General features: G+C 34.2%; 1 protein-coding gene across 1 annotated transcript; it reads right to left on the bottom strand.

Annotated features, from left to right (window-relative positions):
* Nucleotides 1-7642: 7642 nt before the first annotated feature.
* Nucleotides 7643-10936, bottom strand: LOC142229368 (uncharacterized). Its single transcript, XM_075299918.1, has 2 exons — nucleotides 10788-10936; nucleotides 7643-10730 (listed from the first exon to the last, which is right to left on the bottom strand). The coding sequence occupies exons 1-2, from the start codon at nucleotides 10876-10878 to the stop codon at nucleotides 7765-7767; spliced, it is 3057 nt and encodes a 1018-aa protein (XP_075156033.1). The 5' UTR covers nucleotides 10879-10936; the 3' UTR covers nucleotides 7643-7764.
* Between the last annotated feature and the right edge of the window lie 683 nt (nucleotides 10937-11619).

The raw sequence follows: 11619 nt of genomic DNA, 5'->3' as shown, positions 1-11619 counted from the left end.
GGTCGGGGAGGGCACCTTCTCCTTGCCCCACACTTGAAGGAAAGTTTCTAGATTTTCTTGGAATTTACAGGTAAGGTTCAGTGAGCTATTTACTTCGGTATTTGTCGAACAACAAAATTTAACCTTCCACGATCTACTTGAAATTTACAGGGAACATGGGAGGAGGTGATAAAATTAATAGAGAGTATATGATTTTTCGATATCTTGTTGGGGTAGGGGAATAGTGAAATAAACTTTGTTAGTTTACTGGGAATTTATAGGGAGCGTTGGGTAGTTTTTGAATTTAATATAAGCTAAAGGGTGATACGGTCAAAATTTGGTCAAGGGAAAACGCGTGTAAATCGGTGAAATCGTTTATTTAAAAAATCAAATTAAATTTCTTTTTCAAGTTCAATTAGTATAAAATTCAGAAAAAATATTCAGTTAGGCTTTCGCTTTTCCAAATCGGAATTGCCGGGTCTCACGCTTGACACCTGCCATCAGATTTTGTACAGCCACCTTGTCCACCTTCTTCGCCGCAGAAAGCCAGTTTGCCTTGAACTGCTGCTCGTCCTTAGCAGTTTTTTTGGTCTTCTTTAGGTTCCGCTTGACAATAGCCTAGTTTTTCTCAATTGGGCAGAGCTCTGGCGTGTTGGGAGGGTTCTTGTCCACCTGCACGTTGTTGGCGGCGTATCACTCCATGGCCTCTTTACCGTAATGCCAAGATGTCAAATCCGGCCAAAACAGTACGGAACAACCGTGTTTACGTACACGAAAGGCAGCAGACGTTTATTCAAACACTCTTTCACGTAAATTTCTTGGTTGACAATCCCGGAAGCTATGAAAATGCAGCTTTTCAAGCCACAGGTACAGATGGCTTGCCAAACCAGATATTTCTTTGCGAACTTTGACAGTTTTATGTGCTTAAAAATATCTGCTACCTTTCCTCTTCCTTTTGCCGTATAAAACTCCTGTCCCGGAAGCTGCTTGTAGTCGGCTTTGACGTAGGTTTCGTCGTCCATTACCACGCAGTCAAACTTCGTCAGCATCGTCGTGTACAGCCTCTGGGATCGGGCTTTGGCCGTCGTATTTTGTTTATCATCGCGATTTGGAGTCACTACCTTCTTGTAAGTCGATAGTCCGGCTCGTTTTTTGGCTCTATGCACGTTTGTAGACGACACACCCAGCTTATTTGCGGCATCTCGGAGACAGAGGTTAGGGTTTCGCTTGAAACTACCGGCAACTCTCTTTGTCGTCTCAGCGGCTTCCGGTTTTCGATTTCGCCCCGATCCAGACTTCCTGGCTGTCGACCAACGTTCCCCAAATACTTTAATTACATTTGTAACGGTTGATTTGGCAACTTTTAGCGATTTTGCCAGCTTTGCGTGCGAGTAGCTCGGATATTCGCGATGCGTGAGCAAAATTTTGATACGCTGCTCTTCTTGCTTGGACGGCATTTTGACAACTGAAGAGTGAATTCCAAAATCAAAATAGGAGCAACATTCTACACACACACACCTTCAAAATGAGGGGTGTCCAGGTTTTTTAAATGAAAGAAATACGTCAAGTTTATATTGACCAAATTTTGACCGTATCACCCTTTAGGTGGTTTTCCTATTGCCCCTTCCCTTTTGTCCGATTTTTTAAAAATTGAAAGTAGAGGGTTGTCCGTAAATGGAAACTCGATACAAAATTTTATGATTTTTGCACAGGCTTCTGCCAGACTTTTTTTTAAGTAAAAAAAAAAAATTAAATTTACATGAAATTGGCAGACAACGTACACCGATAGAATTTTCTTCGTAAAAAGAACGAAAAATTTCATTGAAAGTAACAATTTTGTCAATGTTTTACAACCAAAGAAACATTTCATTAAAAGTACGAAATATTTCGTTCTTCCAATTTTTTCGTAGTTTGTAAGTAACAACTTCGTACTTTTTGCAAAAAAGTTTCATACTGTGAATGAAACAATTTCGTATTTTTTATGATAAACTTTCGTAATTTTTGTGAAAAATGGGCGAACTTTTAGAAAAAAAATTATAGTTTGGTTGTTGTAACAAGTTTGAAAAGTATAATCACATCTTAATTTTTTGAATAACTTTTAGTTTTTTTTCGCTTCGCTTTTATGCATAGCATGCTGTCACCCAAATGAGAAGTAGCATAGACATGCATTAAAAAAATTGAATAATGGAATACACTCAACCACATTATCAAAGACAATTTTATGTTGCGAAGAAAACAAATTTAAAAGCAATTTCAGTAATTTCAAAGATTTTTCAGAATCATTAAAGTCAAGTTGCATTTAGCCCAAACATTTTTTCTTTCATGTTATGATAGCCAGTTTTAAGTGGAATCACTTAATTATAAGGCCAAAACGATTTCATTGAAAAGTTTATCGACTTTTGGACAAGGACAAAAAACTTTATATCAGAGAAATGCGTCTTCTATGCTAGGCAAAATTCGCATTCGTATTTTAAGGACATGAAATCTTTGGCCTGATGACAATATGTTTTTTCGGTGTATATAGCTCCCATCTATATCGGTTGAAATTTGGTTCTTTGATTCAATTATAATTTGTAGACGATCAAGAACTGCTTCTTTTCTCTAGCACTCCATACAATTTAGAAGACAAGCACAACCCAAACTGACATTTATTGCGATGTAAATAGGTTTGTCAATATATCGCAAAAAGAGAATAAAAATTCAAGGTATGCTATAATTACCTTTATGAATTGTTAATAAATATCCGCACTGTACTCACAGCGTATATTTTACCTGAAAAAGAATAAAGAAAAAATTAAGAAATTTGAAACAAAATTTATTTAAAAATATATATATTAGGGACTCATCCATATAATGCTGAAATCAAAAAAACAACAACAATGCTTAAAGAACAAAACCAACAATAACGAAACAAAAAGAATGGAGAAATAAAATTTTGACAAAATTTTTTATAGACATATAATGTTGACAAAGTTTTTTATAGAAATTAAATTTTGTCAAAATTTTCTATACAAATAAAATTTGGAAAAAACTTTTTATTAAATAAAACTTTTAACAAAATTTTCTATAGAAATTTTATATAGAATTTTGTTTAAAAATAAAATTTTGACAAAATTTTCTATAGAAATAAAATTTTGACAAAATTTTCTATAGAAATAAAATTTTGACACAATGTTCTATAGAAATAAAATTTTGACAAAATTTTGTTTAAAAATAAAATATTGAAAAAATTTTCTATAGAAATAAAACTTTGACAAAATTTTCTATAGAAATAAAATTTTGACAAAACTTCTCAGAAAATTAAATTTTGACAAAATTTTCTATAGAAATAAAATTTTGACAAAATTTCCTATAAAAATAAAATTTTGACAAAATGTTCTAGAGAAATAAAATTTTGACAAAATTTTCTTTAAAAATAAAATATTGAAAAAATTTTCTATAGGGATAAAATTTTGACAAAATTTTCTATAGAGATAAAATTTTGACATTTTCTTTAAAAATAAAATTTTGACAAAATTTTCTACAGAAATCAAATTTTGACAAAATCTTAGAAAGAAATAAAATTTTGACAAAATTTCTTTAAAAATAAAATGTTGACACAATTTTCTACAGAAATAAAATGTAGACAAAATGTTCTATAGAAATAAAATTTTGACAATATTTGCTATAGAAGAAAAATTTTGACAAAATTTTCTATAGAAATAAAATGTTGACAAAGTTTTTTATAGAAATAAAATATTGAAAAAATTTTCTATAGAAATAAAATTTTGACAAGATTTTCTTTAAAGAAAAAAAAAATTTTTTTAAATTTTCTATAGAAATAAAATTTCCTATAAAAATAAAATTTTGACAAAATGTTCGATAGAAATAAAATTTTGACAAAAATTTCTTTAAAAATAAAATATTGAAAAAATTTTCTATAGGGATAAAATTTTGACAAAATTTTCTAAAGAGATAAAATTTTGACAAAATTTTCTACAGAAATCAAATTTTGACAAAATTTCTTTAAAAATAAAATGTTGACACAATTTTCTACAGAAATAAAATGTAGACAAAATGTTCTATAGAAATAAAATTTTGACAATATTTGCTATAGAAGAAAAATTTTGACAAAATTTTCTATAGAAATAAAATGTTGACAAAGTTTTTTATAGAAATAAAATATTGAAAAAATTTTCTATAGAAATAAAATTTTGACAAGATTTTCTTTAAAGAAAAAAAAAATTTTTTTAAATTTTCTATAGAAATTACATTTTGACAAAATTTTCTTAAAAAATAAAATTTTGGCAAAATTTTATTTAAAAATAAAACTTTGAGAAAATTTTCTATAGAAATAAAATTTTGACAAAACTTCTAAGAAAATTAAATTTTGACAAAATTTTCTATAGAAATAAAATTTCCTATAAAAATAAAATTTTGACAAAATTTTCTATAGAAATAAAATTTTGGCAAAAATTTCTTTAAAAATAAAATATTGAAAAAAATTTCTATAGGGATACAATTTTGACAAAATTTTCTTTAAAAATAAAATATTGAAAAATTCTTCTATAGGGATAAAATTTTGACAAAATTTTCTACAGAAATCAAATTTTGACAAAATCTTATATAGAAATAAAATTTTGACAAAATTTCTTTAAAAGTAAAATGTTGACACAATTTTCTACAGAAATAAAATGTAGACAAAATATTCTATAGGAATAAAATTTTGACAATATTTGCTATAGAAGAAAAATTTTGACACAATTTTCTATAGAAATAAAATGTTGACAAATTTTTTTATAGAAATAAAATAATGAAAAAATTTTCTATAGAAAAAAAATTTTGACAAAATTTTCCTTAAAAATTTTTTTTTTTAAATTTTCTTTAGAAATTACATTTTGACAAAATTTTCTTAAAAAATAAAATTTTGGCAAAATTTTCTTTAAAAATAAAATTTTGGCAAAATTTTCTTTAAAAATAAAATTTTGAGAAAATTTTCTATAGAAATAAAATTGTGACAAAATTTTCTATAGAAATAAAATTTTGACAAAATTTTCTATAGAAATGAAATGTTCGTTTTGTTTGTTATTGCTGATTTATTCTTCAATCACTATTGTTGTTTTTGACTTCATATTAAAACCATGCATTGACTAAATTACAAGTGTAGCTTAATCAACAGAGGAAAAGACTGTTTGTCAAATTTATTTGGGCAAAGCCCTATAGACTACAAAATGGTGGGATGTACAGCTGTTTCGGAATTACTACATTCCTCATCAGCATCCTCTACTTGCAGCAAAACGATCAACCAATTATCAGAATAAATTCGTTCAATAGTAATTCACTCAAAGTGAATTACTATTGAACCCCCCGAAAAAAGGTTTTTGATAGTCGGCTTTGCTAAACAATTTTGCAAACATATGTCTTTTCCTGTGCCAAAGTCAAATCGTGGATTTGAGTATAGTTGGCTGGGTTTGTTTTTGATCGTGTTTCTTCTATCTTCATTCGTTTTGTTTGTTATAATTGGTTTACTCTACAATTAATAAAATTTTGACGAGATTTTCTGTAGAAATCATATTTTAACAAAATTTTTTATATTTTCATTATTTTTTATGATTTCATAATGGATAGTTGTCTTCCGCCGAATAGGCACATTTATATTAGCTTAGCTGACAAACCGCCGCAGCGGGATTCAAAAATTTAGTGTCAGCCGACAAAAATGGGTCGGCTTCCTTCTCTGGGTACATGTGGAAAACGTGAGTCCTGTCCTTGCCCGAAATTGGCCAAATTCTGAATTTGTTTTTCTCCCATGAAAAGCTATTTGAAATTGAGAAGTTTGAAAATTTACACCTACCCGGCAAAAAAACAATGTAATTTGTTCTAAAAGCACAACTTAAAAAGCACTTCTATAAATGTCCTTCCAAAGATGTTCTTTATTTTAACTACACAGGAAATTCATTAAATTCAATTTTTTATAACATGGTTTGCCATATTTTTAATTGCTAATTTTATTTTTTTTTTGTCTTTCAAATTTGTTAAAAACAGAGTAGGAATCTATAAAATGGTACAAATTAAATAATTATCTTTTTTTGTTTGAAAAAAAATGTTAAACCCATTTTTGGAAAAAATGGGAATTACTGAAAATATTTGAGGTCGAACGTTTTAGACAAGCGCAAGAATGCACTACAACTTCTAAAACATTATAAAAATTATTTATTTGGCAAAATATCTCAAAATTTTTTCATTCACATCGAAAACACTGAATTCGCATCGCACATTAAAAGTGATATAAATTGAGTGGAATGGCTGTTGAAAAGGTGAAAATCTGTCTCATGACAAGCCCATGTTAAATTTATCGCTTCTGCGCCAATGTTGCACCATTTTCGCCGAACATTTTCGCTACTTTTCGGCAACCCTTTTTTGCTGGGTTCGATCGAGCACCAAGCGCCGCCGATGGTAATGCTGTGGGCCGCCATAACGGCTGACCCCTCGTATTCGTTGATTGTGGGCTCTAAAAATAAAAGACGAATATTATAGGGAGAATGTCCATATCAAAGCCATACACTGGTAGAAAAAAATTCGTTATATTAATGAAATGTGTCATTAAAATTGAGCCAATGAAACAAATTCGTTAATATAACGAAATTTTTCGTTACCATAATGAATATTCTGTTAGTCAACGAAAATTTTCGTACTATTAACGAATATTTTCATTGTCTTAATGAAAATGTTTCGTTATATCAATGAAACATTTTCGTTGGCTCAATTTTAATGAAATTTTCTTTGTGTGTAGGGTGACAAAAATCACGAACATTTCAACAGGACTCTGCACCATCGTACACAGCACCAAAAATGGCTTAAAAATAAGGTTCCTCGCTTAATTTTTACCACAAAATGGTCAACAAAATCGACCGGTGGGGTCAAAATAAAAACCCGACCATTTTAGGCAAAAATGTCCAAAAGATTTTACTGAAGTTTTGGTAAGGTAAACATTTCGGCCACATACCATGGACATTGCATCAGGACTCCGCAGCATTGCATTCAGCACTCGTCACCCAAGAATGGAGGTTCCTCGGTTCATTTCTACTACACAAGGGTCACCAAACTCTGCGGATCTCAATGCGTTGGACTTTCTCGACCCTAAGGCTACGGAAGATTCATTCCATTTTCATTTAATATGGGGAAGTTATAGGGGTTTAAAAAGCTTGACACCACACGACCCTTTTAGATTATCCTTCCAAACCTACATAACTTAGATGGCATAAACAATAAAACATCTCAGAAGTGGACACCCACACACAAAGAAAATTTCATTAAAATTGAGCCAACGAAAAATTTTCATTGATATAACGAAACATTTTCATTAAGACATTGAAAATATTCGTTAATAGTACGAACATTTTCGTTGACTAACAGAATATTGATTATGGTAACGAAAAATTTCGTTATATTAACGAATTTGTTTCATTGGCTCAATTTTAATGACACATTTCATTAATATAACGAAACTTTTTCTACCAGTGCATGGTGGCGTAATCTGCGGTATGGTATCCAATTATCAGATATTAATTTTTAATTTGCTTATATATCAGGCGTCTTACGAAAATTCGTCACTTTTGAAAAGTTTGCACTTTTTAGAGCAACAGCCTGGTCATGTTCTACATACATATTTCAAAACACATTCTAATTATTATTAAAATTAAAAACAATTTATTAATATTTAATACAAGAAGTTATCGACAAAAAAAGCTACTTAAGAAAATCACAGAGATTTACTTATAAGAATTAAATTTGGAATTTGTGATTTCCTTAGCCAAGCAAGTTACCTAAAATACCAGAACTTGTATGTGTGTTAGTGGGTTTACCTCCCAACAGACCGCCAAGAAGACCACCACCACCAAGAAGACCTCCAAGAAGACCACCATGACCGCCACCTACATTTTGTTGGTGGACAGTAGTCACAGTTCCCACGTTACCACCAACATCGACATTAAGACCACCATTCAAATTACCCCCAGTGGTAATTACTGTAGAACTACCTCCGGCTCCATTTACGAGGCCAGCATTGATATTACCACTGGTTGTCATTACGGTAGAACCTCCCCCAAGAAGACTAGTCGTTCCACCGAGAAGATTTGATGCAACACCGACAGCACCATTTGCTAGAGAGCTAGCCCCATTGGCAACACCACCGATAAGATTATCAGCAGCACCACCAATACCATTCACAAAAGCATTAGCTGCATCATCAATGTTACCAGTGGCAAGATTTCCAACAACACCGGCAGCACCATTTAATATAGAGCCAGCACCTTTGACAATACCACCAGCAACATTGGCAACAGCGCCTGTAGCACCATTTAATGCATGTGCAGCAGCACCGACAGCGTTATGAACAATACCACCTGGATAGCCAGTAACATCAAAATCTAATTGTCCTTCATATCCGGGATATCCAACAACATGGGTATTACCACCAGCAAGATTTGCAGCAACACCGACAGCACCATTTGCGAGAGAGCTAGCCCCATTGGCAACACCACCGATAAGATTATCAGCAGCACCACCAATAACATTCACAAAAGCATTAGCTGCATCATCAATGTTACCAGTGGCAAGATTTCCAACGACACCGGCAGCACCATTTACTATAGAGGCAGCACCATTGGCAATACCACCAGCAACATTTGCACCAGCATTAAGAATACCACTGGCACCAGCATGCACTGCACCGACAATATCTGGATAGCCCGAAACATCAACATTTAATTGTCCTTCATATCCAGGATAGCCAATGAAATGGTTTTTTTCACCGGCAAGATTTGCAGCAACACCGACAGCACCATTTGCCAGAGAACCAGCGCCATGGACAATACCACCAGCAACATTGCCAGCAGCACCACCAATACCATTCACAAAAGCATTAGCTGCATCATCAATGTTACCAGTGGCAAGATTTCCAACGACACCGGCAGCACCATTTACTATAGAGCCAGCACCTTTGGCAATACCACCGGCAACATGTGCCCCAGCATTAAGAATACCACTGGCACCAGCATGCACTGCACCTACAATATCTGGATAGCCCGAAACATCAACATTTAATTGTCCTTCATATCCGGGATAGCCAATAAAATGGTTTTTTTCACCGACAAGATTTGCAGCAACACCGACAGCACCATTTGCTAGAGAGCTAGCCCCATTGGCAACACCACCGATAAGATTATCAGCAGCACCACCAATACCATTCACAAAAGCATTAGCTGCATCATCAATGTTACCAGTGGCAAGATTTCCAACGACACCGCCAGCACCATTTACTATAGAGGCAGCACCATTGGCAATACCACCGGCAACATGTGCCCCAGCATTAAGAATACCACTGGCACCAGCATGCACTGCACCGACAATATCTGGATAGCCCGAAACATCAACGTTTAATTGTCCTTCATATCTGGGATAGCCAATTAAATGGTTGTTTTCACCAGCAAGATTTGCAGCAACACCGACAGCACCATTTGCCAGAGAGCCAGCTCCATGGGCAACACCACCGATAAGATTATCAGCAGCACCACCAATACCATTCACAAAAGCATTAGCTGCATCATCAATGTTACCAGTGGCAAGATTTCCAACGACACCGGCAGCACCATTTACTATAGAGGCAGCACCATTGGCAATACCACCAGCAACATTTGCACCAGCATTAAGAATACCACTGGCACCAGCATGCACTGCACCGACAATATCTGGATAGCCCGAAACATCAACATTTAATTGTCCTACATATCCGGGATAGCCAATAAAATGGTTGTTTTCACCGGCAAGATTTGCAGCAACACCGACAGCACCATTTGCCAGAGAACCAGCGCCATGGACAATACCACGAGCAACATTGCCAGCAGCTCCACCAATACCATTCACAAAAGCATTAGCTGCATCATCAATGTTACCAGTGGCAAGATTTCCAACAACACCGGCAGCACCATTTACTATAGAGGCAGCACCATTGGCAATACCACCGGCAACATGTGCCCCAGCATTAAGAATACCACTGGCACCAGCATGCACTGCACCGACAATATCTGGATAGCCCGAAACATCAACATTTAATTGTCTTTCATATCCGGGATAGCCAATAAAATGGTTGTTTTCACCGGCAAGATTTGCAGCAACACCGACAGCACCATTTGCCAGAGAACCAGCGCCATGGACAACACCATTAGCAGCAGCATTAGCTGCACCAACAAAGTCACCATCGGCATTTGCACCAGCATTAGCAATACCATTGACACCAGCATGAGCTGCGTTAACAATATTTCCTGCTCCATAGATGGTGTGGGTGGTTTCCCAATTCAAACCATGACTACCATCGAAACCAGCATCAATCATAATATTGCTGCTAGATCCACTAGCATCATTAGAGCCAGTGCTGCCAGATTGCCAGGTCGTGACGGTGGAACCACCATTACCAGATCCACTGATACCACCATTAATATTAATAGAAGAACTACCACCACTAATGGGTACCGAACCAGACTGCCAGGTCGTTGATGTTAAGCCACCAGTGCTGCCAGATCCGCTAATCATAGAGCTGCCTCCTGTAATAGTTTTGCTAGAATCCAAATAGAAGGAGCCACCATTATCACCTACGGATTGAGATCCATCTGATGAAGACCAAGACCAAGAATTTGATGTTGTGCTAACTGGTCCAGATTGCCAAGTTGTAGTAGCCACGGGTAAACCCATACCCATAGAGGTAGAGAATTCACCATCTACGAAATTCGATTAGAAAAAATTATGCAAACACCCAAAATTGACGTTTATCTCACCTTGGGACATGGCCAAGGAAGCCTGAGTCCTTGATACTTGACCCATTATGCTGAGCATAATGGCCAATGAGGTACACAGAAAAACTTTCATTTTTGGTTTTCCCTACTTCTGAATGTCGATGTCGATCAAAAGTATGAATAACCATCGACAGAAATATCGCTATATATACGGGATCTTTACTAAGCCTCATAGAGATCTTCTCTCTCGTAAAATAATTCTTTTCACTTAAAAAAAAAAAAACAAAAACAAAAACAAAGAATTTCCGTTGCGTACAAACTTAACAAAGAAGACAAAAATATTTTTTCATTGGCAAATACAAATTAGACGTAAATGGCTAACCATTATTGTTTGATATTTTTAGAAATGAAATACCATGAAAAGTAAGCAACACCACCTACGATGATGTTTTCACAGTAAATATTGACAACAGAAATATTCGCTTATTTTAACAAAGAACTTTGATGGCACAGGTGAAGTATATGGCTTTGGATTAATCAAAATTTTATCATATGTTATGTTATGCCATGAAGGAGGAGAAAGAAGCATATGACGTTGTATTGGATATTTTTTCATATCTTTACGGTTTTCTTTTGCCATATAACCTTTATTTCGACTGATATTCCAATTTGCGAGCCTGAGTACAAAGAAACCCCTTTTTCAAATTTGATTATAAATGGCAATCAAGGAGAGAGAGATTATACTAAACATGTATTATTCCTCTATGGTAGTCCGAAACCGTTTACTGGATAAAGAAAAAATCCAAAAACCGGTTTTGAATACCGTTTAACCGGTCTCCGATATTTCCATGAAATTTCCACCTACACTGAAATA

This window comes from Haematobia irritans, chromosome 3 (assembly GCF_050003625.1).
Source record: "Haematobia irritans isolate KBUSLIRL chromosome 3, ASM5000362v1, whole genome shotgun sequence".
Lineage (NCBI taxonomy): Eukaryota > Metazoa > Arthropoda > Insecta > Diptera > Muscidae > Haematobia > Haematobia irritans.
Note: the sequence above shows the minus strand (reverse complement) of the source record. Positions and strands in the feature narration are given on the sequence as shown.

Bases quoted from the DNA above. Each gene is read 5' to 3' on its own strand.
- LOC142229368 (XM_075299918.1), bottom strand. From the start codon at position 10,878: ATGAAAGTTTTTCTGTGTACCTCATTGGCCATTATGCTCAGCATAATG. The intron at 10,731-10,787 runs GTGAGATAAACG...CGAATTTCGTAG, and splicing joins TTCCTTGGCCATGTCCCAAG to ATGGTGAATTCTCTACCTCT.